Source organism: Metarhizium album (genome assembly GCF_000804445.1).
Source record: "Metarhizium album ARSEF 1941 chromosome Unknown scaffold_7, whole genome shotgun sequence".
In the NCBI taxonomy this organism is placed as follows: Eukaryota; Fungi; Ascomycota; class Sordariomycetes; order Hypocreales; family Clavicipitaceae; genus Metarhizium; species Metarhizium album.
In genome coordinates, this window is record NW_024467581.1 from 75,294 (window position 1) to 102,218 (window position 26,925).

A 26,925-nucleotide genomic window follows, 5' to 3' on the forward strand; every position below is an offset into this window, starting at 1 on the left:
TTACTAAAAACTGTCTCAAAATTATGGAGAAGCAGAGGGAGCAGTAAATCGTGTAATAGTCGTGTCATGCCCATCCCCATGGGGGTGACATGGTCAGTTGGGGTCAGTTGTCAGACCTGTTTACTTTGTAGATCCCAACGCACTTGTTGACCAATGATGATATCGACAAGGAAATCGAGGGCTGGCTGCTGTGGAGCTCAGTCAATGACGTACGTAAGCAACGACGCGGGAATAGACGGGCGCAAATCAACGATGAGGTGTTTTCCAATGCTGATATATGTCGGTCGTTGCGCGTAGACATGCTGGTTGAGACTAACCTCAACTGGTAAATACTATGCGGTGCTCTGGCGCTCACACATGCGGACGGAGGAAGACCTGCGTGTCTCGGTTGGCACATCTTGGACAAACGGCACCAATGCTCGTTTGACTGGCTGACTGGGCAGACGCATACGATAGCAGTCGACATAACGCTATAACAACGGCGCCGGCTCACCACAGGACAGCGTGGTGACGTCCAACCACCCTTGCAGCTCATGGTCGGCATAATACAACGCTTTGTTTCCAAAAGTAGAGCGTACCGACCAAGATATTCCGCGGGACAAGCAGCAGACTCGGAATAGGTGTGCTCGCAGTCCGTGTTGTGCTTAGTCATAAAGCATGAGGCCAGGAGGCCGTCGGGGACTCGCAAAGTGAAGGGTCGCTCGTTCAGCGGCGTGGCCGGTTCACGCGGGTCACGCAAGGTAATTGATGGGAGAAAAAAGCAAGACGCCGGGGGGCTTGGCTGACCAATGAAGCCTCTTGCTTTTGCTCTCTCTGCGTCAATGCCTTGTTGGTGTGTACGTCTTGAAAATTTCTAGAAGTGTTCGACGGATTCCCCGCCCCGCAAGGGTCAGGCAAAGCCCTAGCAGTGATGATTGAGGTATTAACCGAAGAGGGGTACCGACCGTGGCAGGGTTGTTTGGGAAAGTTGTTGTTTACATGTGGGGAGCTGGTGAGGTGTGAGTGGGTTCGATTTGGGGACTGACTGGGACGGAAGAGAAAAAATTCTCGAAGAAGAGAAAAGGCGACGAGAGATTGAGCGAAGCTGGAGTCGGGAGACCCAAGGGGGTCGAAGGGGGGAAGGGGAGGTGCAACTGTTTTGGTTCGTAGGACGGCAGTGGATAGAGAGAGAGAGAGAGCGATGGTTTGATGGCTTGACTGGATGAGTTGCCCAGATGGATACAGAGCCAGGCCCGACAGGAGTGGGCGTGGATGGAGAGGTGGAAATTGTTGCAGGCGGCGGGCGATGCATGCTTTCGTCGGCCGTGGTTGCGTGGCCAGAGTCTGCAGTAGAGTTCAGACTCCAGAGTTGAGAGTCGACGTTTCAGACAATTCTGGGCGTTGTGCGCGACCGGATTGATGGTTAGCCCTCGTCCTGTGGCTTGGCTTATCGGGCATTCAAAGAGCAGGAGCGACCGGCGGACCGGACTGGGTTCGTGCCACAGGTGGGATGCCAAGGTCACCTGATCCGTAACGGAGCAGGGGGGCACGGACTTGCGGACTTGTGCAGCTGCTGCAGGCCACTGAAGAAGCAACGAGCCTTGGCCTTAGTACACTGTAATCAGCCAAGACGCCAGCTGGCTCATCGGAGTCATCGCAGCAACCAAGCGACGTCGAACGGCTGGCTGAGAGACGGCCGCACCATGGTCCAGTCCAGGGTTGGCTGGGTGCGGCTTGCGGCTTGCGGCTTGCGGCTCGCGGCAATCTGTGTGGCACATTGGCCCGCCCCTGATTGGCCGCGTCCAGACGGGAAGCGAGATTGCCTGCGAGACGGACTGCAAGCCACAGCAACATGCCGCCTGGCAATACCCGACGTCATCTCCCTCATCCGGCACCCGACCACCACCACCACCACCACGACGGCCACGGCCACGGCCACGGCCCAAACACTCGTCCCGCATTCGGCGGTCGCAAGACTTCTGCTCGGGAGGAATGCGAAGCGCGAAATCCACGGCTCGCCCACCGAGCACCGAGCACCGCCCTGGACGGCACAATGAATTCAGGGCCTGCCTCACGGCAATGCTGGGCAATGCTACCCCAGGATCCACGCCGTCACGACTCACGACACAGGCACCGGTCGATATGGAACACGCGGAAACTTACTCAACCAGAGAGCCAGGTGCTCAGCAGCTCTCCTCTCGCCCGCCAACCCGCATGAACTCCACGTACGCACTGGCAATGACACGTAGTGGCACGGAGTGCTCGATACGGACTTGGCTGGGAACCCCTGGCTGGGAACCCTGGCTGGTGACCTCGTCTTCTGCCGCTATCTGCCAGAGGGGGTCGAGCAGCTCATTGCTATGACTCCGTCAATGACGATGATTCACACACAGTTGGGACTCGCAACAACACGTCGCGACCCACTCCATTACCCTCACAAAACACGTCTTTCGCTCACTTCAGGGCCACCACCAGCAAGAGCGAAACCTTGGATCGAGGCCGAGGAGAGAGAAGCCCGGCGCTGGCCATGCCGCTAGCCGCGTGCTGCGCTTTGCGACCCACCCATGTCCTCTTCTTATTCTTGCCGGGCAAACCTAAAGCGAAAGCAAACCACGTTTGCGGGGAGGAGCCGCCAGTGGGCGAGCGAGCATCTGGATTCTGGGGTACGGCGGCGTTGAAGCGAGCGCCAGAGACTTTCTTCCCTATCTCTTATCTTGCAGAGGTGGCCAGACGGTCTGGATCTGGATCTAGGTCCCATCTCCATGACCCATAATGGTGACGAGGGATTATGGACACGGACAGCGGTGGAATGCCTCGCTGCGCCGGCGACAAGGTCAGGCACGTCAGTCGCGAAAACGGGGCCTGCTGCGCGTCATGTGCGACTAGGCGACGATGTGATGTGAGGTGATGTGATGCGACGGGATACGATGCGATGCGATGCGATGCGATACAGTTCGACACGCGCAATACAAGACGAGCAAGAGCCAGACGGATGTGGTCGGTCATGTCCTCTCTCGGTCACTCGGTCACTCTGTGCGTCACGTCTTTCTTGGCCGTCAGCGCTTGCAAATCCCTCTTGGTTCTGGTTCTGCGCCCGGCCCTAGTCGTCCTGCCCCGTCGCATCCACATCCACATCCACATCCGCATCCGCATCCGCATCCGCATATCCACATGCTCTGTCTCTCTCTCTCTCTCTGTCTCTCTTTTCCAACTCGCCCCGCCGCCTTGCCGCTTAGGGCTTTTGTCTCGGATTGCCAGTCCATGTCTTTGCTCCGCGGACGGACCACGGACTAGGGCTACTAGTAGTACTAGTAGGACCCTCCGGACCACTGGACGCAGCGTCTCAAGTGCTTGGCCTGGCATCAATTATCAACCTGAACTGATGGTGTTTGGCGCCCGCCTGCCAACTAACCCAGCTTGCCTCTCCGGCTCCGGATAGCCTCCTTCTACGGCTTGGTACGGCCACCGGCGCTTGATGACGCCAGTTCACTTCACGCTCTCGTCGACCTAGTCAGCGCCGCGTAGCCCAGCTTTGCCTTCCCCTCTCTTGCAGCATCCTAATCCTGGCTGCTGCAAGCCTCAACGCTGCCCAGAGCCCTCGTTTCCTCGTGTCATCTCCATCAAGGCGCCGAGTAGCCAGACAGACCCTTTGTGCCTTCTCCGTACATACGTCGGTACTTGTGTAATCGTGCCAGTCTTGCCAGATGCAAGTTGACAAGCTCCATCTCCTCCACACGTCAGCATTGATTCACAATAGTCCTCTCTCGTGGCCCTTGCTCAATTGTCCCTCTTATCTCGGGGTGCGGCCCATTTCTTTTTTAACCTCTCCTCTTCCCTCTTGGCGCCTTCCCACATTTTCCTCCCCCCATCCCACATCTTTCCTTTCTTCTTTTCTATTTTCCGTTATTTCGCTCCTACTTCTCAGGTTCTAGTTACCCGGTTCCTAGTTTCCTTCCCTCGCCTCTATTCCTCTGGTTGATCTCTCCTACTAAAAGGTCAACTTCGCCTGACTGTGTCAGACCGAGCTGACCGGGACAGCCTTTGGCCAGCCAACGCCCGTGTTGACATTTTCCTCGCGAATTGTCAACGGCCGCCAGGGTATTTTTAAATCTCACCATCCCCAGCTGGACAGATTTCTATACACATCACATTCACGATCCCCAAGACCCGACAGAGGCTACACCCATCATGTCGGACCCAGTCGCACAGGATCACGCTCTCTCCACGCAGGTCAAGAAGGAGAAGGATTCTTCCAGCTCCGATCACACCCCTTCAGATAACGTCCTGAGCGGTCCCATCGAGGGCGAGGTGACAGATTTCGAGGAGAGACGATCCGACCTGGAGAAGCAAAAGACTGCCCAGGGCGCCGCCCACTTCAACCGTCTGGGATGGAAGCGCCTGACCATTGTTCTCATCGTCGAGGCCATTGCGCTCGGCTCTCTGAGTTTGCCCGCGGCCTTCGCCTCTCTCGGCATGGTTGCCGGTGTCATTTGCTGTATCGGTCTCGGCCTCATCGCCATCTACACCTCTGATATCGTCGGAAAGGTCAAACTTGCCTATCCCGAAGTTGCTCACTATGCAGACGCCGGACGATTGCTGGCTGGCCGCTGGGGATACGAAGTCGTGGGCGCCATGTTTGTTTTGCAGCTGACTTTTCTTGTCGGATCGCATTGCTTAACCGGCACCATTGCATTTCTCAACTTGACAGAGAATGGAGCTTGCTCGGTCGTCTTTGGAGTCGTCTCCGCCATCATCCTACTTCTGCTTGCCATTCCGCCTTCGTTTGCCGAGGTGGCTATTCTGGGCTACGTCGATTTCGTTTCCATTCTTTTGGCCATTGGCATCACGATTATTGCCACGGGTGTGAGGGCCGCCCAGATCGACGGCGGCCTGTCCGCGGTGGCCTGGTCGGCTTGGCCCAAGGAGGGACTTACCTTTGCGGAGGGATTCATCGCCATCACCAACATCTGCTTCGCCTATAGTTTTTCCATGTGCCAGTTCTCCTTTATGGATGAAATGCACACCCCGGAGGACTATCCCAAGTCCATCTGGGCGCTCGGTCTTATTGAGATCTTCATCTATACCATAACTGGTGCCCTCGTGTACTCGTTTGTTGGTGTTGACGTCAAGTCCCCGTCACTGCTCTCTGCCGGTCACACAATTTCCAAGATTGCTTTTGGCGTTGCTCTGCCCGTCATCTTCATTTCCGGCTCGATCAACACCACCGTGATTGGGCGATACATCCACGGCCGAATTTACAAGGACTCAATCACCCGCTTCATCAACACACCCAAGGGCTGGGCAACTTGGTTTGCCGTCATTAGCGCCATCACCCTCGCTGCGTTTATTATTGCCGAGGTGATTCCATTCTTCAATGATCTGCTGTCGATTTCGTCGTCACTCTTCATCTCCGGCTTCACATTTTACCTACCCGCGTGGATGTGGTTCAAGCTTCTCAAGGACGGCCCCTGGTATTCCAAGGCAAACATCTTGCGATCCATTGCCAATGCGGCTTGCTTCGTCATCGGAATCGTGGTTTTGGTCTGCGGCACATACGCCAGTATCGACGACATTGTACGTTGGCCGCCTTGCTGTTGTTTGATGTTGTTTCTTTCCCCTTGTGATGAAGCATCTGTGCTAACTTGTTCCCATTAGGTCTTGGCGTTTCGGTCGGGCAGGACCAGGGGAGTCTTTTCTTGCGGACCAATTGCATAAATGAAAGCGAATGATTTTGTTTTTTCTTGTTATATCATGAAGGGTGGACAATGGAATACGTACGCGGCTGCATTGTCCACAGAAGGCGCATTCACGGAGCGTCGAAGAAGCCAAAGCGGACCAGCGAGTGACTTTCTATGCGCAGTAGCGGTAAAGGTACCGCCCTGGATGTGTACATAGGCTAGGCTCGATGAAGTAAAACGTGAAGCTGGGTTTTGATGCCAGTGATGCCAGAAGCAGCTTTAAACTGTGCGGTGCGACACTGACGTATTCGCCGTGGACGCATGCATGCATATGGGAGTGTTAGTGCCTACGGAGTAGTCGTGGCTGAGAGACGACCGGCGCAGACCCAGCTTTATCTATTTGAGTAGGCAGAGACCAAGCTGAAAATTTTTGGTAGATTATTTCATGGTTCTGTTGTTGCGTGTTGGTGGCCCCGAAGCAGATGGTGCACACGGCCCATGAAGCCATTCAAACCCCCTCTGCCGAGCCATGAATCAACAAGCCGTCACTCTCTCTCTCAAGTCACTCTCTAGTCCGAAGGAAGCTGGGACTAACCTAGCTGGGCTCTGGGAACGCCGACTGGCCTCCTGTCACGAGTGTCACCACCAATGCCCGGGCCTGGACACCGTCATGACGTGTCAGGCGTGAGGGGAGCCGATTAGCTGCCAGGGCAGGGCAGCCGGGTCTGAGAGAGCATGGCCGCGCGGATGACTGAGCAGGCTTCGAAGTGTCCCTAGCCGCGTGCCAGGTCTGCGGTAGGTATCTGGCATGTGGCCAGAAGGACGTCGGTGCATGCAGGACGGTGAAGCCGGGCGATGACGAAGCTCAAGACGCTCCCATGCCTGCGCTTGCGCGGTGAGACTGCCGACCAGCAGAGAAGGCGTCGGGACGCGGCGGTGTCGTGGTCGGCCGGGGCCGGCGGCCGTGTCTCGTCTCGCCGTCTCGCCGGCCGGCCGGTCTCGCATTGGCATTCCCAATTAGGAAAGTCCCTGCAGGCATGCAGACCTGAGACCCTACAAAGAAGACAAAGAAGGCGTTGTTGCTCGCATTCGAGTCTCACGACGGCGAGTCGTCCGACACTGGGGCCGGGACGAGAATCAGTGCGAGGAAGAGCTTCTTCTTGAGATTCGCAAATCGAACAAACGCACACATGGGAATTCCACACGAGAATATAGCACTAGTCCAAGTTCAGATAGACGCTCCGCTCGTACAAATTCATTGTGGCTCATGTCTGTGCGGCTTCACAGCCATGGGATGACGCGTCCCTCGCTGGCTTGCTACGCGCCGAGGGCGTCGGTGGCCTCTTCCGTGGTCGTACAGAATGGCGGGTGGGTAGAGAATGACAGAACAATGCGGGCATATAGTTAGTTACTCTTGGTGACTAGTCTCTGTGACTAGAAGAAATGTACCCTACACTAGCACAGAAATATATATAGAAATACCGAGCTTGATTTGCATCAGCTTGATATCCTTTTTAGAAGTCCGATGCATGCGTTTAGATGCCCCTTGTTCGGTCTACACTCGCCGAGGTGATGTCCCGGCCTCCCCGGGGGACAACCAAGCTGAAGCTCTATTATTACCTTGCCCGCCGAGACCCTACTACAAGGCAGCCACGTTGCAGATTCATAACGACCCATCTCACGAGTCAAGTGCCGCCCACGATCCCCACATGGCCACACCTTGGCCGAAGGGCCAGCCCAGCACCATGGCGGACAACTTGTTGAGGCTCATCAGCAGTCCTCTGCCGCCGTGGAACACGGAGTGGCGCAACGGCGGATGGGGACCAGGACCAGCGGACCGTTTTACTGATCAAGCCGCTGCGGGCGTGTTGGTGAGACATGGAAGCAATGGTCAGTTGCCGATGGCGGCGACGTGGACGAGGAGAAATGCCGACGGGCTTTGCTCATTTGCCCGTGTTTGCTACAAGGTGAAACAAGGCAATAAATTGAAAACATCTTGGCCCGAGTACAGGTCTTGTTATGAGACGTGAGCCAAGAATCTTGTCCATGGCGAAACCGAGAGAGATCCCGGGTTTTCCAACGCCCGTGCGGAGAGAGAGCCTGGCTCCTCCGTAGCACAGAGTATGCAGATGCAGGATGCGGGATTCTAACAAGTCTCTTCTCGTCCCGCGGCGCAGTTGGTCTCCTTGAGGATGACGCGGTCGGGCAAGTACACGAGAACGGGAGACGGACAAGCGAGTGGTGCGCGCCAACACCACACCCTCACCCTCGCACGACAAGACTGGCTGCCCTGCTTCTCATCTGCCGGCGGAGAAGAAGGAGGGGAAGAATCGGCGGCGTCCATGGTCGTTCTGGGGGAAAGAGTGGGGAGAAGCGGCATCGCGCGGAGTGCTCTTCTCTTCCTCCCCTGTTCTTGGCCCCGGCCCCCTTGCTTTCGACTCGGCAGCTCTGGCGCCGGCGAGAGAACCGCGACGGGATGAACAGCACCGAGGCTGCAACTCTCTTCAGGCTGTTCTCGGCCTCGTCAGGTTCCAGGATAGTATAACTCTGCCCCTCTGCCGCCCCCTTCCCATCTGCCGTGGCTCGCGCCTGACGCACGTGTTTGTCCCCGTTTTGCACGCAGCCATCCAAACCATGTCTGGAGATGGAATCGCCCCTGCGCCTGCGGCTCACGCAGCCATGGCCATTGACGAGGACGGAGAGGCAAACGTCGAACATGGCAGACCCGAGTCGCGAGTGCCCCGGCTTCCCAACATGGACCCGGGTCGACGGGCCGCCGTTGAGAAGAGGCTGAAGCGCAAGCTCGACGCCCGCTGCGGCCTCTTTGTGCTCATCTACATCATGAACTACCTCGATCGCAACAACATCGCGTCGGCGCGCCTCAAGGGCCTCCAGGAAGACCTCAAGCTGGACGACACACAGTACGCCACGTGCCTCAGCATCCTGTACGTGGGCTACATCCTCATGCAGGTCCCGTCAAACATGTTCATCAACCGCATCCAGCGGCCGTCCCTGTACATCGCCTGCTCCATGCTCCTCTGGGGCCTCGTCTCGACGCTCTCGGGCAACGCCAAGGACTTTGCCGGCATGGCCGTGATCCGATTCTTCCTCGGCTTCATCGAGGCCGCCTTCTTGCCCGGCGCGCTCTTGATCCTGTCCAAGTGGTACACGCGCCGCGAGCTGACGACGAGAAACGCCATCCTCTTTGCCGGCAACCTCATCTCCAACGCCTTCTCGGCCCTCGTCGGCGCCGGCGTGCTGTCCAACATGCAGGGCGTCTTGGGCCACGCCGCCTGGCGGTGGCTGTTCTGGATCGAGGGGGCCGCCACCATGTCCATTGCCGTCGTCGCCGTCTTCATCCTGCCCGACCTGCCTCACAACGCGCGCGGCTTCACCGACGAAGAGAGGGCCGTCGCCCAGTTGCGCATGTTTGAGGATGTCGGCGAGGCCGACGCCGACCCTGCTGATCAGGGTATCTTTGACGGTCTCGTCATGTCCTTGACCGACCCCAAGATTTACGTCATGATGCTCACTTTTACCGCTTACGTCGTCGGCTTGTCCTTCAACGCCTTCTTCGTAGGTCGTCCCGGCAAACCCTACTCCCCCCCCCTTTTTTCTCGTCCTCCACGCCGACACAAGTTGGAGACGACCCTACTCCCCCCCCTTTTTTCTCGTCTTCCACGCCGACACACGAGCTAACAGGCCTCATCAGCCTACCCTTACAGGCACTCTGGGCTTCGGATACGTGCCTACTCTGCTCATGAGCTCGCCTCCCTGGGTATTCTCATGCGTCGTCTCCCTCACCAACGCCTGGCACGCCGATCAAACGCAGGAAAAGGCACGCAGGATAGACTCCCCCCCCTTCTTCCCTTTGCCCCCCCTTACTAACAATAACAAACAAAGCCTCTGCCCAGTGTCCAAGCCCGTCACTAACATTCGCCCTCGTCTAGTTCTGGCACATTGTCGGCCCCATCGTCATGGGCATCGTCGGCTTCGTCATCAGCATGTCCACGCTCAACGTCGCCGCCCGCTACCTCGCGCTCTTCCTGCAGGCCGGCTCCTACGCCGGCTTCATCGTCTTCTACTCGTGGATCAGCTCAACCTTCCCCCGCCCGCCGGCGAAGCGAGCCGTCGCCATCGCCCTCATCAACGCCTTCAGCCAGCTGGGCAACGTGGCCGGGTCGTACGTCTGGGCCCTCAAGGACGACGGATTCCGCAAGAGCTACGGCATCGTGCTGTCCATGTTTGGCGTCACCATGGCCGGCTGCTGGATCCTGAGGACGATGCTGGTCCGCCTCAACCGGCGGCTGGAGGAGGAGGAGACGGCCGAGACGAGGCAGGGCGCCGGCGAGGGCAACAGGGGCACCGAGGACGGGCACGTGGAGAAGACGGACGAGAATCTCCACATGCGCAAGGGCTTCAGGTACCTTGTCTGAGGAGGAGAAAGACGGGCGATGCCACTGCTGCCGCGGGTGTTTGTGGCTGGCGCGCGTGCAGCTGTTGCACGAGACGCGCGCGGTTGTCAGAGACGCCTGCATACTCGCTACATGTACAATATATTCGGTCGTTTTCCGGCCAGGAGAAGAGAAGATGGGACCCTCGTAGTACTCGACTCGGCCACGCGTCAGGTCTACCGCCGTGGAGCTTCAGCGCAGTCCCGCGACCCAGTCCATGCCGTGCCGGCCCAATGTTCCTCCAAGAAGCACGCCTGCTCTCCCGCGGTGGCACAGCAGCCAGAGTAGCTTGATTTGCAGCAGAGCAGCCAGCTACGACAACCTATGGACGAGGACAAACTCGGCTGGCTGGCTGGCTGGGTTGAAGACGGCCAGGCACAGCCAAAGTTTGCCGGGCTGGCAAGAACAGCGTGGCTGCGCACAATCGCGCACCATCCAGTACCTCGCCCAGTGCGTGCAAGCGTCAGCGTCGCGTCAGTTTAGAAACACGATCCGGCTGACGCTTGTTGAGCCTCGTGGCGGCCACGTCAAGGCCGGCTCATTCACTTTTGCCGACGGAACCCGAACTTGCCACTTGCCGCAAGGAGAGAAGCGAAGCAGCAGCAGCCAATCTCTTTTCAGCAACGGGAGGGAGCGGCCCGGGACGCGCACGCGGAGAGCTTGACCCTTGTCGCCCCGCTTTTGAAGCAACGAGGCGACAAGAAAAAGAAGGGAAAGAAAAGAAAAGAAAAAAAGAAGACGAGACCTGCATGCCGCTTTGAGCACATGGACTGATATCCTCTCGGCGGCCACACTTTTGAATTACCAACTGCAGAGTGTACCGACGCAGCTGTTTTGCTACCACGTTTCAGCACGTGTCCGTCAGGATCTGCATGGCGCAGACGCAGCCGGATGCGATGCCATGCGATGGCACGCTCTCCCCTCCGCAAGGATACCGGCTCAGCATCATCAACCGCGGACTCAATAAGAGCTCGTCCTTCGGAGACTGACAAAGCAAGAGCCATCAACCTGAGCAGCGTCGCGTCTGCTGCACTGTTGCACAGACAGTCCCGGCCGCCCTCGACCGGCAAGCCGGAGAGGAGAGACGTCTGCGACGCCCGGAATCGTGACGTGACACGGGCCGTCCAAACAACCCAAGAGCCAGTTCAGGGACAACACTGCACTGCACCCCAACTTATTCTCCGCGCCAGGCCCACTGCCCAAGATGCTCGAGCCGGCCTTTGGAGCACAAGGCGCCACCGCTAATGCCGAGTCTCTGACGCAAACAAGTTTGACTACTGGCCGCCAACTCTGGCCTTTATTCTTCACCATCTCGACACGCGGACCGGCGGAGCTTTGCCTTGTGAACTTTCTCAACGACGGGCCGTGACCGTGCTCTGCAACCATGCCGACTAGGAGAAATCGCGGCTATCAACCTTTGCTCGGTCGACTACCCAAGCCTCCAAGTGTCGAGGCGTCACGCCAACTCGTGCATGTTTGGGGCTTTTCTGTTGTGACTCGGTGTCTACATGAAAACCTCTCTCCCTCCGCCCCCCTTCCTCCCTCTCTCTTCCTTGGAACACTGGACAGCACAGCCGGCTGGTGAACACGGCGAGACCATCTTATAAGTGCCCTCGACGGCCCGCGACTTTGGATTGCTTACCGCAGCACCCATTCTCCGATACCGTCGAAGCACCGCACAGCCCGTCATGAAGGCACGCGCAGCCGTGGCGTTTGCGAGCCTGGCGGCCTCTTCCTGGGCCATGAACAGGGAGCCGCCGCCCATCTTCTTCAACCAGCCTCCCATGGGCTTCAACAGCTGGGCGCGCTACACGACCAACGTCAACGAGACCCTCCTCGTCGAGACGGCCAACTCCATGGCCAGGAACGGGCTCCTGCAAGCCGGGTACAATCGTATCAATCTCGACGAGGGCTGGTCGCTCCCGGAGCGAGGCATCAACGGCTCCCTGGTCGCGGATCCCGACAAGTTCCCCACGGGTCTCAAGTGGCTCACCGAGTACTTGAACATGACGGGCTTCATCTCCGGCATACACGCCGACGCCGGCAGCATGACGTGCGGCAAGAACCCCGGCTCCTTCAACTACGAGAAGAGGGACGTCGACGACTTCATGGACCAGGGCTTCTACTACGTCAAGCTGGACGGGTGCAACATGCGCGACGACACCGAGGAGACGTACCACGACATCTTTAACCGCTGGCCCAAGGTGATCCGCCAGGCCTCCGTCGACCGCAAGGAGACGGCCATCATGGCCCTTTCCAGCTCGGCGCCGGCCTACTTCGCCTACCGGAGGAACCTGACCGACTGGTACCGCGCCGTGGCCTGGGCCTCCGAGTACAGCCAGCTCGCGCGCCACTCGGCCGACGTGGCCACGTACGGCGACGGCAGCGCGTGGAAGAGCATCATGCACAGCTTCGACCAGAGCCTGCGCCTGGGCCACTTCCAGCGGCCCGGCTTCTACCTCGACCCCGACGTCCTCCTCCCCGACCACCCATCGCTGAGCCTGGAGGAGCGGAAGACCCAGTTCGCGCTGTGGTGCAGCATGTCGTCGCCGCTCCTCTTCAGCGCCGACGTGCCCAGGCTCGACCCCGACACGCTCGCCTTCCTCACCAACAAGGACCTCATCGCGGCCGACCAGGACGACCTGGCCCAGCCCGCCACCCTCGTCAGCCGCGACTCGAACTGGGACGTGCTCGCCAAGAACCTCGAGAACGAGGAGCGCCTCATCACCGTCTTCAACCGCGGCGACACCTTCGCCAGCCTCAACGTCTCGTGGTTCCGCACCGGCATCACCCCCAAGCTCACGGGCAACGGCAACGTGCGCGTCACCGACCTCTGGACCGGCGAGGTCTCCTTCCTCCCCGTCTACCTGCGCTTCCTCAACGTCACCAACGTGCCGCCTCACGGCACCGCCGTCTACCGCCTCCGCAGCGCCAGCGTCATCACCCCCACCGGCCACATCTACAACGCAAACACCTTCAACTGCCTGACCGACGACCCCTCGGGCTACGTCAGGTGGGCCGTCTGCAACGGCTACGACAGCCAGGTCTGGCGCGTCCGCTCCGACGGCCACATCTACAGCCTGCTCCGTCCGCGCGACTGCCTCGTCGAGCTCGAAGGCACCGTCGTCACCCGCAAGAACAGCTGCCACCACCACCCGTGGACGTACAAGACGTCGGGCAACCTCGTCAACAACGTCTCGGGCAAGTGCCTGACCGAGGGCGCCGACGGCAGCGTCACCACCGAGGGCTGCGGCTACCTCCTCAACGAGCAGATCTTTGTTCTGCCCGCCGGCATCGAGCTCGGCGGCTGGTAGGGACGCCGTGGACGTACAAAATGACCCGGCCCCCTGTTCTTCTTTCTTTTCTTTCGTCTGTATTCTCGCCTTGTCGCTAGCCAGCCGCTCACTACTCGGTAGAACACTCGCGTAGTGGTGGAGGTCGCGGAGCGCTGATTCTAATTCTGATTCCGATTCTGATTCTGATTCTGATTCTTGTCATGATTGGGGACCCTGACCCTGTGTGTGACGTGCATGTGAAGTACTAGCGCCATAGACGGTCGTGTAAGTCGCCCTTGCTCGCGTGTCTTGCAAACCCAAGCCCAGCTCGGCGCGATTGATGCTCCGAAAGCCGACCCTCTGGTTCATTTCTGGGACGTTCAACAGCAACCAGCTGCTCTTCGCGCTTGAGCAGTTTCGCTGCCGTGGGGGAGGAAGTCTGGCACGAAGGGACGCTGTGTAACCTTGCTGGGCGCTTCTAGGTGAGCCCCAAGTCCTCCATGGTTTGTGTGCGGTTCATGACCCTGGTAGAAAACACTCTCCACAGTCGGACATGTGCGTCAATTCCCGGCCTTGGGTGGTTTTGTTTGTGCTCGACAGGCCAGGCGGTGGATCCGGTTTCGACATGGGGTCTGCCACGGACCAGAGATGGGCTCATTCTCATTGCCTCGGGGCGGGGGAAAACGTCCATGGTAGCTGCTAGCATTGACTAGGATAGACCGAGATGTTGCTCAAGTCAGGGAGTGTGGTCGTCGTGAGAAACTTGCCGTCTGCACACAGCCCGCCGCCTTCAGCGTTATTGACAATGCCTCGGCGGGAGCGGGTTCCTTCGCTCTGGAAGAATGTCAGTGCCTCCAGCACGGCGCCCGGTGTACGGCTGGAATCTACCAGTCACGAGTTGCCGTTTGCCTTTGGCTTTGAACTCATCGGATCCAATGTATTCCGGACGACCTTTTCATCAGAGTCGCATCCTCTGCCCCCTCACCCCAGTGTCGTAATCCCAACCTCGGGACAGCAGGCGCTGCGGGCTGGCACCTCGGTCGGGAGCGGCGGTAAAAGCAAAGAGATTCGCACTGGAGAGGTCGTTGCCAGCGTTGACTGGAGCAGATCCTCACCACTTGTCAGCATCTCATACGTCGACTCGGACGAGCCGCTGCATACTGATCTTCCTGACCGATCCTACGTGGTGGACGGGGACGGCATTGCACATTACTCCCGCTACAAGCGTGGAACTCTGCACGTCGGTCTCGGTGAAAAGGCGGCCCCCATGAACTTGTCAGGTAGGCGATTCGAGCTGTCTGCCACCGACAGCTTCGGATATGACGTCTATAGGACGGACCCATTGTACAAGCACATTCCGCTCCTCATCAACGCGACTCCCGCCGGTTGTGTTGGCCTCTTTTCAACCAGTCATGGACGGGGGGAGTACTCTGTTGGTGCCGAAATGGACGGCATGTGGGGACGCTACAAGGTGTATCGACAGGACTATGGCGGCCTGGAAGAGGTTGTGATTGTCGGCAAGACTCTGAAAGACGTTGTCACGACATATGCCGAGTTTGCTGGCTATCCGTTGCTGGTCCCTCGATGGGCATTCGGCTATCTGTCCGGGGGCATGAAGTATTCCATGCTCGACGATCCACCTGCATCTGAAGCACTTCTCCGACTGGCTCGGAAGATGAGGGAACACGACATTCCCTGCTCTGCCCATCAGATGTCGTCGGGATACACTGTGGCAGAACGGGAGCCCAAGACGAGAAATGTGTTCACGTGGAACCGACACCGCTTTCCAGACCCCAGGGGATGGATTCAGGAACACCACAAGCTCGGTATGCGGCTGATCGCGAATGTCAAGCCCTACGTTTTGGCCAGCCACCCAGAGTATCAGAAGCTAAAGAACGCGGGTGCCTTGTTCACCGATCCGCACACCAAGACCACAGCCGTCGCCCGACTTTGGAGTGCCGGTGGTGGTGAAAGTGACGAGGGCGGCCACATCGACTTCACCTCAGCCGCTGGGTTTGGGTGGTGGGTCAATGGGGTCAAGAAACTTCGGGAGGAAGGCATCGACTGTATTTGGAACGACAATAACGAGTACGCCATTGCCGACGATAGCTGGCAGTGTGCTCTTGATCAGCCCTCCCTTGCAGTGCCAGAGGGTCTCGAGGAACGTCGAAGCATCGGCCTCTGGGGACGCAGTTTGCACACGGAGCTCCACGGCAAGGCTTCGCACGATGCCCTGCTCGAGGCTGATCCAGACAGTCGACCGTTTGTGCTTACTCGAGGCGCCACGGCTGGCACGATGAGATATGCGTGTAGCTCCTGGAGTGGTGACAATATGACGAGTTGGCCAGGAATGAAGGGCGCAAATGCACTGTCGCTCACGGCGGGCATGTGTCTGATGCAGTGCTATGGCCATGACATCGGTGGATTCGAAGGGCCGCAACCGTCTCCGGAGCTGTTGCTTCGATGGGTGCAACTCGGCGTCTACTCCCCCCGGTTTGCCATCAACTGCTTCAAGACGGGGGATGACAATAACGTTGGCGACGTCATCGAGCCATGGATGCATCCGTCAATCACACACCTTGTCAGAAAAGCGATCAAACGCCGATATGAAATGATACCGTATTTGTACTCGCTCATGTTGTCAAGTCACCAAACGGCCATACCACCGCAGAGGTGGACGGGTTGGGGATACGAGTCGGACCCCGAAATTTGGACTCCCGAGATGATGGATGGCGAGTGTCAATACTGGCTTGGCGATTCCATCCTTGTTGGAGGTGTTTACGAGCCGGGGGCGAGCCAAGCCCGAGTATATCTGCCAAAACAAACCGATTCCGATGAAGGATTCTTGAATCTAAATGCGCCATACCAGCATTTCCCACCTGGTCAGTGGATTACGATAGATGCTGAATGGCACGGGGCTGGTATCCCAGTCCTTGCCAAAGTCGGCACCGCCATTCCAATCGGCCGAGACGTCCAAGTCCTCTCACCCGGGGAAAAGGAGAATGTGGCCGGTTTACCCTTGGATGACTACCGCGCTGTGGAAATTTTCCCTCCGCCGGGGAAGGGTGCAAACGATTGGTATGTGTTCGAGTGGCGTGAGGATGATGGTGTGTCGGCCGTTTGCAAGGTTAAGATTTCCAAGTATACCATTTCGTTCAATGCTACAGAATCTCAAGTGCGTGTCAAGTTCACCCGAGACGAGAAATCGGGGTTCGTTGCTCCTTGGAAGACACTTGTCGCGATCCTTCCTGCTGGGGATTTGAGAAGTGTTGTGTCAGAGGATGATATGCAGGTTCGAGCCCTCAAGACGGACCAGCAAGGCCGACAACAATTTGAACTAAGTCGGCGGTAAAGGGGATTTAAAGGGGATTTATCCTTTGGTAATCATGGACACAGACTAGGGAATGATCAAACCATGCAGAAAAGAAAAGGTCTTGGCTAAGAGACGTAAAGTCCTCATCGAAAACAAATTGCCCCGGAACAAACGGGTCTTGGCCCTCTTGGATTCGTAGAAGTGAACCATGCTCTGATGTTGAACTGCGGACAGGCTCGATAGTTCCGCACCTCGTTCATGATTGCAGAGATAAACTGGTCGTGAACAACCTCCAGAAATTGTAGGTACACCTTGCACGTGTTGCTGCGATGACCATTCAAGGTAGCACCCCAGCAGCGGTTTACTTGGATGTTGAGAAGCAATATAGAGAGTGTGCATCGTTGCCGTCAAGGAAATTGTTGCGATCGGGATAGCAGGCGCTGACATCTTACATTACGGTGATGCTGTACCATGTTTCCCGTGTCTGTATGGATGCAATTCATGTTGAAAATTTGCAGCCAGATGCTCGTTTTTGATCGTCACGAATTCACCCTGGATGTTCAAGTCGCTTGCAGGAGCCGAGGAGGCCGACCACCCAAGGCCTAGTGCCATCCACGCCGCTCCGGCAAGCAGGAGACACCCGTGTAGAAGTAAGGAGTTGTGCGAGAGCAATTGACGAGCAAGGTTGACTGATGCAACGCTCGGTGCGCGGATTTGGCGTCGGCTCGGAGTCAGTGACGGAGAAGAAGAACAATGCAAGCTGCGGATTGCATACTAAGGTGGTCGCTGCGAGCCAGACATGAGGCCAACTGCTCAAATGAAGGATGACCTTGTCCGCCCGTTAAAATTACCTGGCATGGACAACATCAAAGTCTTTGAGCCTGTCGAGAGAGAAAGATGGCACGTGGCGGTGAAATGGCGAGGCGGGGGCGGGGAGCTGTGCTTGAGTCAGTCAGCCAGCAGGCACGGTTAGCCGCCAATCAGGGTGTGATTCACGAAGTTGGGGGCAACCTTAATTTTTAACTGCCGTCGGTACGGAGTACAAACACCGCCAAGAAGAGGAAGAAAGGTGTTACGCACTTATACTGTGTTGCAGCAATTTCATTCAAGCTTTTAAGAAAGCGAACTTCCATCTTTGTAGACGAAGAATTTATGAAGGTTTGGCCTATGCCCGTCAATACTCCGTAGATGCAATGGATAAACGTGGTGCGCGCAGCAACCTGTACAGTGCCAGATTACTTGCTCAGTACTGCGTACGTACGGAGTACTCAAGTACCCTTTTGGCCTAACCGTCGGGTCAAGCGGCCACCGGTCCGAGCCTGGCTGCCTTGCCGCCTTGCTGCACCTGCCGCTGCTCAACACTAATCGTGCCCGCCCCACTTTAGATGGTTCGGCTAGTAGCAATGCCCTCACCACATCTGAAGTGGGACGGGCACGATTGCATCATGTAATCAAGGCGAATCGATTTCATCATAGACCTCAATGTCTCCCCCCAGCTGCAGAGCAGCGCTCCGTAATTGATTGTTCTGCTTTGATTGGCCTTGTCTGGCTTTATTTATTGAACTCTTTTCCGTCCATTTCCGTCCATCCTCCCGTCCCGTCTTTGCCTGCCGTTCTCGGCCCTCCAAGTCGGACTCGCTGGAAACCGCTTCAACCCGACACCATGTCGCCGCGGTGCAACACTGCAGCCCGTCGTCGAGACGAGACGAGACGAGACGAGCCAGCCCGAGGCCCTTGACGGCCCGCTGGCACCTTACGTAGTTGGGTACTTGAGCCGGCCGGGCCAGCTTCGTGGCTTCATCCACGGTGATACTTCTGGTCGAGCTTTCCGGTGCGTCGCTGCCGCTCCCCTACCGCTCTCGACTCATTCCCAATGACAATGTGCAAAGTCACCGCAGTCCGAGGCGCAGTGGCCCTTGTGCTAGCTACCGCCGGTGTCTCTGCTTCCGCCACGAGCCCGTTGACCTCCAAGGCCGGCCAGGTCGGCGTGATTCCTAGCTGGCATTTCCAATCGTCGTCCTCGGCGGGCAAAGACCTGGCCTCGCTGTCTCAGCCGGGCGTCGACACCTCATCATGGTACCACGCCAATCAATCTCGATGCACTACCATGGGGTGCATGATCGCGGCGGGCATGTACCAAGACGACTCCCTGTGGTTCTCGGATAATCTGTCCACGGTGGACTGGGGCCAATTCCGCGACCCTTGGGTCTACCGGAACGAGTTCTCGCTCTCTTTAAATAACGGCCAGCAGCACTATTTCCTCCAGACCAACGGCATCACTGCCCGGGCCGACATCTTCCTCAACGGAAACCAGGTCGCAGATAGAGAGCAACAGGCAGGCTCTTTCGGTGGCCATAGCTACGACATCACCAGTCTTGTGGGCGGCCGGAATGCCCTCGCCGTCAACGTGTACCCCTCAGACCACAACCACGACCTTATTTATACCTTTGTTGACTGGAGTCCCCGCGCGCCTGACAACGGAACCGGTATCTGGAGGGACATGACGGTCAAGCAGACCGGGCCCGTGGCACTGGGGCCCGTGAGCGTGTCCGTCGACATTGAGATTCCCGTCAAGTCTAGTCCCGCCAGAGTGAGCGTCCGCGCAAAGGTGCAGAATCTCAAGGACCACCCAGTCCAGGTGGATGCGACTTCGGTCCTTTCCGAGGCGTCCGGCTGCATTGCCGCGTCCCAAACGACGTCTCTCACCCTAGAGCCCAAGCAGACCAAGCTTGTCGAGGTTCCTCACCACGTCGAGACGCCAAAGATATGGTGGCCCAGGTCCTGGGGCGGCCAGCCCTTGTACAAGGCCCGGCTCACGTTGAGGGTCGCCAACGAAACCTCCGACGTTGCAGAGGAAACATTTGGCATTCGAACCGTCACCGCGGCCCTCAACAGCCACAACGACACCATGTTCACCGTCAACGGCTATCCGTTCCGGGTTCTTGGCGCCGGATATAGCCCGGACATGTTCTTCCGCTGGCATGACAAGCGGTGGGCCGATATTATGAGATACTCCCACGACATGGGTCTCAACACTATCCGTCTGGAAGGCATGATGGAACATCCGGAGCTGTACCGAATGGCCGATGAGGCCGGCATGATGATCCTTGCCGGCTTCGTTTGCTGTTCCAAGTGGGAGGCCTGGAGTCACAACGCCGACATCAGCCCCAACATCCCCTGGACCGACAATGACTACGAGACAGCAAAGTCCGCGATGCGGCACGAGGCCGCCATGATGCAGACACACCCCTGCCTCCTTGGATTCCTGCTCGGCAGCGACTCTTGGCCCGACGACCGCGCCACCGACATGTACGTCGATACCCTCAAGGATAGTTACTGGCAGACCCCTATCATCGCATCCGCATCCAAGCGAGGCTTTCCCGCTCTTCTCGGCCCCTCGGGCATGAAAATGAGCGGACCTTACGACTGGGTGCCGCCCAACTACTGGTACGACACGGAACCATCCGAGGACCGTCTAGGTGCCGCCTTTGGATTCGGCTCCGAGCTCGGCGCTGGAGTCGGAACGCCCGCAATCAGCAGTCTCAAAAAGTTCATGACCCAAGAGGAGATGGAGGACCTCTGGATGAAGCCCGACGCCAAATTTGTCCACATGTCAACCAATACTTCTGCATTCCGCAGGCGCACCATCTACAACGAGGCCTTGGCCAGGCGCTACGGCAAACCTACGTCTCTGCGTGACTACATGTTCAAGACTGAGCTCATGGACTACGAGTCCACCCGCCCACAGTTCGAGGCCTACTCTGCTCGGCAGAGCCAGGACCGCCCAGCCACGGGCACCATCTACTGGATGCTGAACAATGCCTGGCCCAGCTTGCATTGGAACCTGTTCGACCACTACCTGCACCCGGCCGGCTCGTACTTTGGCACCAAGGTCGGGTCCCGACTGGAACACGTTGCATACGACTATGTCCGCGAGGAGGCGTGGATCATCAACCACAGCCTCGACAGAAAGGGCAGGCGCACTATTGCTATCGATCTAATTGGGCTGGACGGCGAGTCCGTCTCCAAGGATTCCGTCACTGTCGACACCACTCCCAACAAGTCCGGCAAGGCCGCCAAGATATCCGGTTCGGACAACATCACAGACGTTGCTTTCTTGCGTCTCATCTTGTCGGACCACAACGGCCAGGCTCTCAGCCGAAATGTGTACTGGCTGGCCAAGTCGAAAGATGCGCTGAACTGGTCCAACTCAACATGGTACCACACCCCCGTGACCGAATTCTCCGACTACGGTGCCCTCAGCAAGATGAAGACGGCCAAGTTGTCCGTCACGGCGTCCAAGAATGGCAGCGCCCACTCCCTTGTTCTCGAGAACAAGTCGCGTGTTCCTGCATTCTTTATCCGTCTGAACCTTGTCGACGAGGCCGGCGAGGACGTCAACCCCGTCTTCTGGTCAGACAACTACATCACACTGTGGCCATGGGAGAAGCTGGCACTGATGGTGAACGCGGACGGGCGGGGGACACAGGTGCTCGTGAACGGAGGAAATGTCGAGGCTTCACAAGTGATGCTGTAAATGCAGCATGGCAGACGATTAAGAAGAAATGAATCCCAGTGATGCTAAAAGTCCCACAAAATGTATTGTAGATAGATATATTGGCACCTCGGGTATAAAAATCGACCAATGCGTCTCGAGGTCCATCTCGATTCTTTTTGAAGGCGTGGTGTTCCGTCAACCAGCCGACGAATAAGTGACCTAGGTCAATGCCTCGCTGGAGTCTCCCTCCGCAGGCGCATGCCTGTCGGTCCACGGCTCAAAGAGACGGGCACCCTTCATCAAGCCGCCAATTGTTTCCCAGACAGTCAGGATCGCGAATAATGACATGAAAACCAGCATAAACTCCGTGGCCGTCAAGTGACCGTGCGTCTCTGGGAGGACGACGAGCATCACAGCTATGAGCAGGCGCATACCTATGCGAGCCTGCTTGGGCAGCATCAGACAGTCTTCGTCATGCGTGCGAAACAGCTGCGCGTAGATCCAGAGACAAAACAAGCCCACACCCAGTCCGCCACCGAGCAGCCAGCGCTGCCCCTGTTCGAATTCGTGCAACCTCGTGCTGACGGCGCAAATGTGACCGCCGATCAGAAATGACGCCGACAGCGGCAAGTGCAGCAGGAAAAAGCCAAACGCCGTCCAAGCAGACCGGCGGATTGGATGCGTGGCCTGTAGACTGCCGTCGCCGCTGACGTAGATCCAGTTGATGCAAAAGGCAATGACCAGAGTGCACACGGCTTTTGCGTAGCCTGCTGTCAGACCAATGCCGGCCGGGTCGCCGACAATGACGCTGTACATGAACTCGCCGAGGATGATGATGAAGAAGGCGGCCATGCGGTCAATCTCGTGGGCAATGTCAACGGCAGTGCTGTATGTAAGCTTGAGGCGGCGCTTGATCCAAGGACTGAGAGTAATGGACCACGTCGCCTCCTGATAGGCAATCATGACGGCCACGACGGCAGCTTTCCCACGGATGCTCACGGATTCGAAGAAGAGTGGGATGGTAATGAACAGGCCAACGCACATGAAACCTGCGAGGATGCGGGCTTGGGCACGATGTTGGTAGCTGGCAAAGGAGCTGATGACAAACACGCACATGGTGGAAAACCGAGCGACTACGTAGGCAGCCGCGGTCGTCCGCATGGCGGCGATGTCGACGTTTGCCTCCCTTGCGTTGTTGGCGTAGAGGACCAGGAGGGCCATGACCCAGAGAATGACAAGCCGCTGCAGCAGATCGTCCGTATAGTAGGAATTCATGATCTCTCGCAGATCAGCCCAAATGTGCCATGCCGGGGCGAAAATGAGAATGTACTTGGCGAGATGGGCGCCATTTGGGGACTCGGCAAGATCGTCGCTAAAATTGGCGACAATGGCGACGTCTGGCAGGGTTGGCCAGAGTCAGCGGAATGAATTTGAAGATGCATGGTGGAAGCGGCGTTGGTCTTACACAGCAGATCGAGGAACAGTTCGAATCGGCCTGCCTGTCTCTCCTCGTGGCTCTCCTTGTATACCTGGCCGTTGTAGAACCATTGAAGGGCCTTTGGTCGCTTGACTACGTATCGCTGAGGTTTGGCGCTCTCTTGGAGTTGGTTGCAATTCATCGTCGCGTGGGTGGTGGTGGTGCCAGCGTACGCAGCGCCTCAAGGCTCTGGCAGGACGAAGGAACATTGAAGTCGGGAGCTTCGAGGAATGATGGACGAAACGGCGTCGGGCAAAACGGCGTCTTTGCCAAAATGACTGGACTCGTTGTTGAATCGGTCGCGGCGACAAGCTAATCAGGGGCTCAAGCTCCCAAGCTAATGGGGCTGACGCCGAGCTTTAGCTGGCTGAGATTCCCGAGACATGCATGCCGTTCCAGACTCTTAGCATGTGATGCCTGGCAGTCCTGGAAACGCCCGAGCGGTGGGCGGTGCTCGTCATGCGAGGGCAAGGAGAAGAAACGCAAACGCATGGTACTTTGTAAGCTGGGATGGAGGAGAGCACCGAGGATGCGGGCAGGCGGAAGGAATAAGCTCAGGATTTCTTACGTAACGCGAGCCTTTGGGTTCAAAGTTGAACGAGGCAAGCACCATCTTGGCATGTTGTAGGCGAGCGATGACGTGGGGGTAGTGGATACAGGAGTCTAGTGCATGTATTTATGGGGGGAGCGTCCCCCATGAGTTTGAGGAAAGGAAGTTGCGACCCGCTGGATATGCCATTCATCTTCCATGACCAAGGAAAGTAGATGGCCAGGTAGATTCCACCCAGGATAGCCGCCCCCAGACTCTCCCTCGGAGCTCAGCATGGCTCTCGGACGTTTGATCTGATAATTTGGCCAGCGTTCATGTTTCAGCCGTGGACCGGCGGACTCGGGGCTGAACGGCAAGAACGAACTGAACTGTTCAGGCCTGCGGAGCTCCGCGTCGGAGAATAAACACGCCACCGCTGGCTTACGTGGACATGCCGCGACAATGCCGAACCGGAGCCAAAACAACATGGGAAACAGCTTGCAAACCATCCGCCAACGCTCCTCGGAGCTGGCAGTTGATCTGGATTGACGCGTTCATCATGGTACGAGATGTGGACTCGTTCTAAACAAGGGCTTTGGAGCATGGCGCCAGCGACGAGGACGGTAGCGACGAGGACGGTATCGACGACATAAGCCAATAGGAGCTGGCCTATTCGGAATTTGCACCCGAGGAGCACAACCTGTAGTGGTGGTTAACAGAAAGAGAAGGCCCTCAGAACCTGCCCTTGGTATTGCAGGAACTAATGCTCCCCGTGATAGTATGACGAAAGTGGCATAAACACTCCACGATGCCGCGACAAGCGAGCGGTTCTCTCTTAGTAACTGTGTTATATGGAAGGATGCCCCTGGTCCTCTGACTCATCAACAGCTGCTAAAACAGTCACGCGCTTCTTGGCATGCGCCTCAAGCAAATGTTCCCAAGGCGATGAAGGCTTATCGCGATCTGAATGTAGAAGGCAGAAGACAACGATACGGCCTAGGCAGGGAAGAAGTGGTATTGGAAGTGTCAGGAAAAGGTCAGGCACGGGTCGCTACCGAAAGTTGCGAAGGGGTGATCAGTCTGCAGGTAGGGAGTAGTTTCCCGGAATGTTGATGCGGAGTGCGGTTGGCAGTGATGACAACGGGAAGAATGGATAGACAGTCTTCCTTGGACCTTGTAGATCCCCGTATCGAAGAGGCAACTGCATGAGGTTTATCACGCCGGGGATCAATCAAGGCGTTGTTGGTGCTGCAACACATGATTACATGGAGTAATTTAATAGTTCATGCGCAACGTTGAAGGCGCCCACGACCCCCAGATGTTCCCTGTCTATTCCTTACATCCGGACTTGTAGCCGATGATTTGGTCATCAAGGGACGCGCATGGTCCCAGGATTGGGGCCATTGAAGCTTGTTCCGTCGGCTACCCGCAGATATTTGAGGACATGAGATATGAGAGATGGCCCCGTGTAAGCGAGATGCAGAGACAAGCAACAAGTACGTGAAAGGACAGGAGACTGTCGCTACCAGACGCAAATCTCTTGACGTTCCCGACAGGCACCCTATAATCTATCAGTCAACATCCAAACCGGGCGCCTTTCCATTTTCGCGACTGAAATGCAACCACCCTCTTTGATGAATTCCCTCGGTGCCAACGGGTCCAAGTTGAGTGAACACACATTCTTTTTGGATAACACGAAATGTACAGCGCTGTCTAGGTAGCGACCGACTTTGATTGGAGGGCATTGCAAGTGTCGTTCAAGACGACCAGGTCAAATGGGCTTGCTTTCTGCGGGACTTGCATGCTCATGTTCACCAGCTGCGGCGGTGGAGCTCTACATTGTAAGTTGACTTGTCGCACGTGGCCGAGGATGAAAGAGCGCGGAAAGGCGTCACAAGGCAGACACCAAGGTGCAATTTCAAGGGGGTGGAAACACCAAGGCCATGCCGAGATGAGTCCAATGTCCCTCACCCCTCGTCCATCGCCCATCCGCGTCTCCGGGCCCATAGGCGAGACTAAACGACGCAGGGTCACCTCCGTATTCCACAGACAGGACGATGCTGGTTGCCCAGTGAGCGGCTCCATTGAGTAAAAACAGGGGTGCAGGGTATGTACTATGCAGTGTGCACGTCAAGTCTACTTGCCCCTGCCATGTTGGTCACGAGTTCAGGCCTTTATATCGTTGGAAAACAGATGGCCAGGCCAGCATGGGTGTATCAGAGGTTGCATCTCGCCCTCCCTTTCCGGGAGGGGATGGGATAACAAATGTTGACGGTGGGATGATCTGCCGGGACGTTGAGAACAAGCGAGAGAACAGGGACGCTGCAGTGGACGATGCACACAAGACGGCGAGGCAGAACAACTCTTGGTCCTGTCTCATGTCGCAACGCTGGGGGATGGGATGATTTCGTCCGCCGAGGCGAGCCTACCAAGGTGACAAGGTCTGCCAGAAAGAGAGAGACGAAACCTGGAACGCGCCGGGATGTCAAGCTGCATCACACGTCCGTGGGTTATACGGAGTTGAAAAGCAAATAACAACACCACATAGTGTGATAGCACATCCATGACAGCATCTTGACACTCGTCTCGTCTCGACCGGGCGCACGCGTTCGTAGCACAACGCAAATCCGCACTAGGGAGAAACAAGTCCATCTTTGCCGAGACAAGCCTTACAAAGTGGCCAATGGAAAAGCCACTGCCGAAGGCACCATGACGTTGTAGTTTGCAGTGGCGTTAGCCGCGGCATCACAGCATCCTACATGCCCACCGCGGCATTGTCCTCGACGGACTTGACCTAATTCCTTGCCACCACTTGCCCTTGGCTAGTCGTTCGGGGATTTTTTTAATTTCTTTTTCCCTAAAAAAAGGGAGTCAACTCGCACTACAAACATGACCATGTGGTGTTGACGCGCAGAAGCTTCCTTTGTCCCTCGAAACTGACATATCGTTGGGAGTCAGGACCCTTGGAAGGCTTGGTCGTGCCGAGAGAACCGTCACATGACACCCAACAGCTAACAGTTGTCAAACTATAAATCGCGATATCGGTCTAGTCAGTTTACTGAACGTGGGAACTAACTGGCCATGCCTCGTCGTGCTAGGGGACCTGAGGATAGTCGTTCGACCCGTTGGTTCCCCAGAAGTTCCCGGACCTAGGCTGCAATAGGTAGGTGGCGATGTAGATAACAGAAGCAACAAGAGAGGTTACCAGTTGCTGGCATACACCGGTACTCGTAAACAAGGGCCATGATCCATCGCCCGGGGGCGCCGATGTGGTGGAGAAGACCGCACCGCACCGGTCGTCGACGAGGTGAGGCGAAAGCTAAGCTTTGACGTGGAGGCTAGTGCAGGGCAGATCGGCGCTTATTCGTCTCTTTCAAGGAGGACATGAGGCTTAACCATGGCCGCTCACATGAGATGGGTTGCAGCACTAGGGAAGCATTCGAGTCAGCCACGCTTTGCCAGCGTGCTGCCATTGCAAGTCACCTCTCGGTCAAGGGTCAATGCGGCCTGTACCCTTTTTTCGTGATCGCCTCAGGTGCTGTCAGTGACGATACGGCTCCATTAGGCACTCCTACCGCGTCCAAGACCGACTTGGCTTCGTCCTCGACCCCCGGTAGCGCACGTCGTATGTCCAGCCAGGTACACGAGACGTCTGCGGGTGACCTTGCCCTTGAGGGACGAGGCAACAGATTTCTGGGGCCATGTGGATGATGAAACTCCGA

The 26,925-nt window shown here is 57.2% G+C and overlaps 6 protein-coding genes across 6 annotated transcripts; 5 read left to right on the forward strand and 1 right to left on the reverse strand.

Annotated features, from left to right (window-relative positions):
• Positions 1 to 4,167: 4,167 nt before the first annotated feature.
• Positions 4,168 to 5,694, forward strand: MAM_03495 (Amino acid transporter, transmembrane; the record flags this gene model as incomplete). Its single annotated transcript, XM_040822294.1, has 2 exons — positions 4,168 to 5,553; positions 5,635 to 5,694. 2 exons carry the CDS (start codon positions 4,168 to 4,170, stop codon positions 5,692 to 5,694), a joined length of 1,446 nt encoding a protein of 481 aa, XP_040679437.1.
• Positions 5,695 to 8,291: 2,597 nt separating this feature from the next.
• MAM_03496 (Major facilitator superfamily domain, general substrate transporter) lies at positions 8,292 to 10,093 on the forward strand (the record flags this gene model as incomplete). The annotated part of the gene is made up of 2 exons (XM_040822295.1): positions 8,292 to 9,233; positions 9,608 to 10,093. 2 exons carry the CDS (start codon positions 8,292 to 8,294, stop codon positions 10,091 to 10,093), a joined length of 1,428 nt encoding a protein of 475 aa, XP_040679438.1.
• A 1,706-nt stretch (positions 10,094 to 11,799) lies between these two features.
• MAM_03497 (alpha-N-acetylgalactosaminidase) lies at positions 11,800 to 13,425 on the forward strand (the record flags this gene model as incomplete). Its single annotated transcript, XM_040822296.1, has 1 exon — positions 11,800 to 13,425. One exon carries the CDS (start codon positions 11,800 to 11,802, stop codon positions 13,423 to 13,425), a length of 1,626 nt encoding a protein of 541 aa, XP_040679439.1.
• Positions 13,426 to 14,191: 766 nt separating this feature from the next.
• On the forward strand, positions 14,192 to 16,738 carry MAM_03498 (neutral alpha-glucosidase ab precursor; the record flags this gene model as incomplete). Its single annotated transcript, XM_040822297.1, has 1 exon — positions 14,192 to 16,738. The coding sequence occupies one exon, from the start codon at positions 14,192 to 14,194 to the stop codon at positions 16,736 to 16,738; it is 2,547 nt and encodes an 848-aa protein (XP_040679440.1).
• Positions 16,739 to 18,572: 1,834 nt separating this feature from the next.
• MAM_03499 (exo-beta-D-glucosaminidase) lies at positions 18,573 to 21,236 on the forward strand (the record flags this gene model as incomplete). Its single annotated transcript, XM_040822298.1, has 1 exon — positions 18,573 to 21,236. One exon carries the CDS (start codon positions 18,573 to 18,575, stop codon positions 21,234 to 21,236), a length of 2,664 nt encoding a protein of 887 aa, XP_040679441.1.
• A 180-nt stretch (positions 21,237 to 21,416) lies between these two features.
• On the reverse strand, positions 21,417 to 22,816 carry MAM_03500 (LtrA; the record flags this gene model as incomplete). Its single annotated transcript, XM_040822299.1, has 2 exons — positions 21,417 to 22,594; positions 22,663 to 22,816. The coding sequence occupies 2 exons, from the start codon at positions 22,814 to 22,816 to the stop codon at positions 21,417 to 21,419; spliced, it is 1,332 nt and encodes a 443-aa protein (XP_040679442.1).
• Positions 22,817 to 26,925: the final 4,109 nt, after the last annotated feature.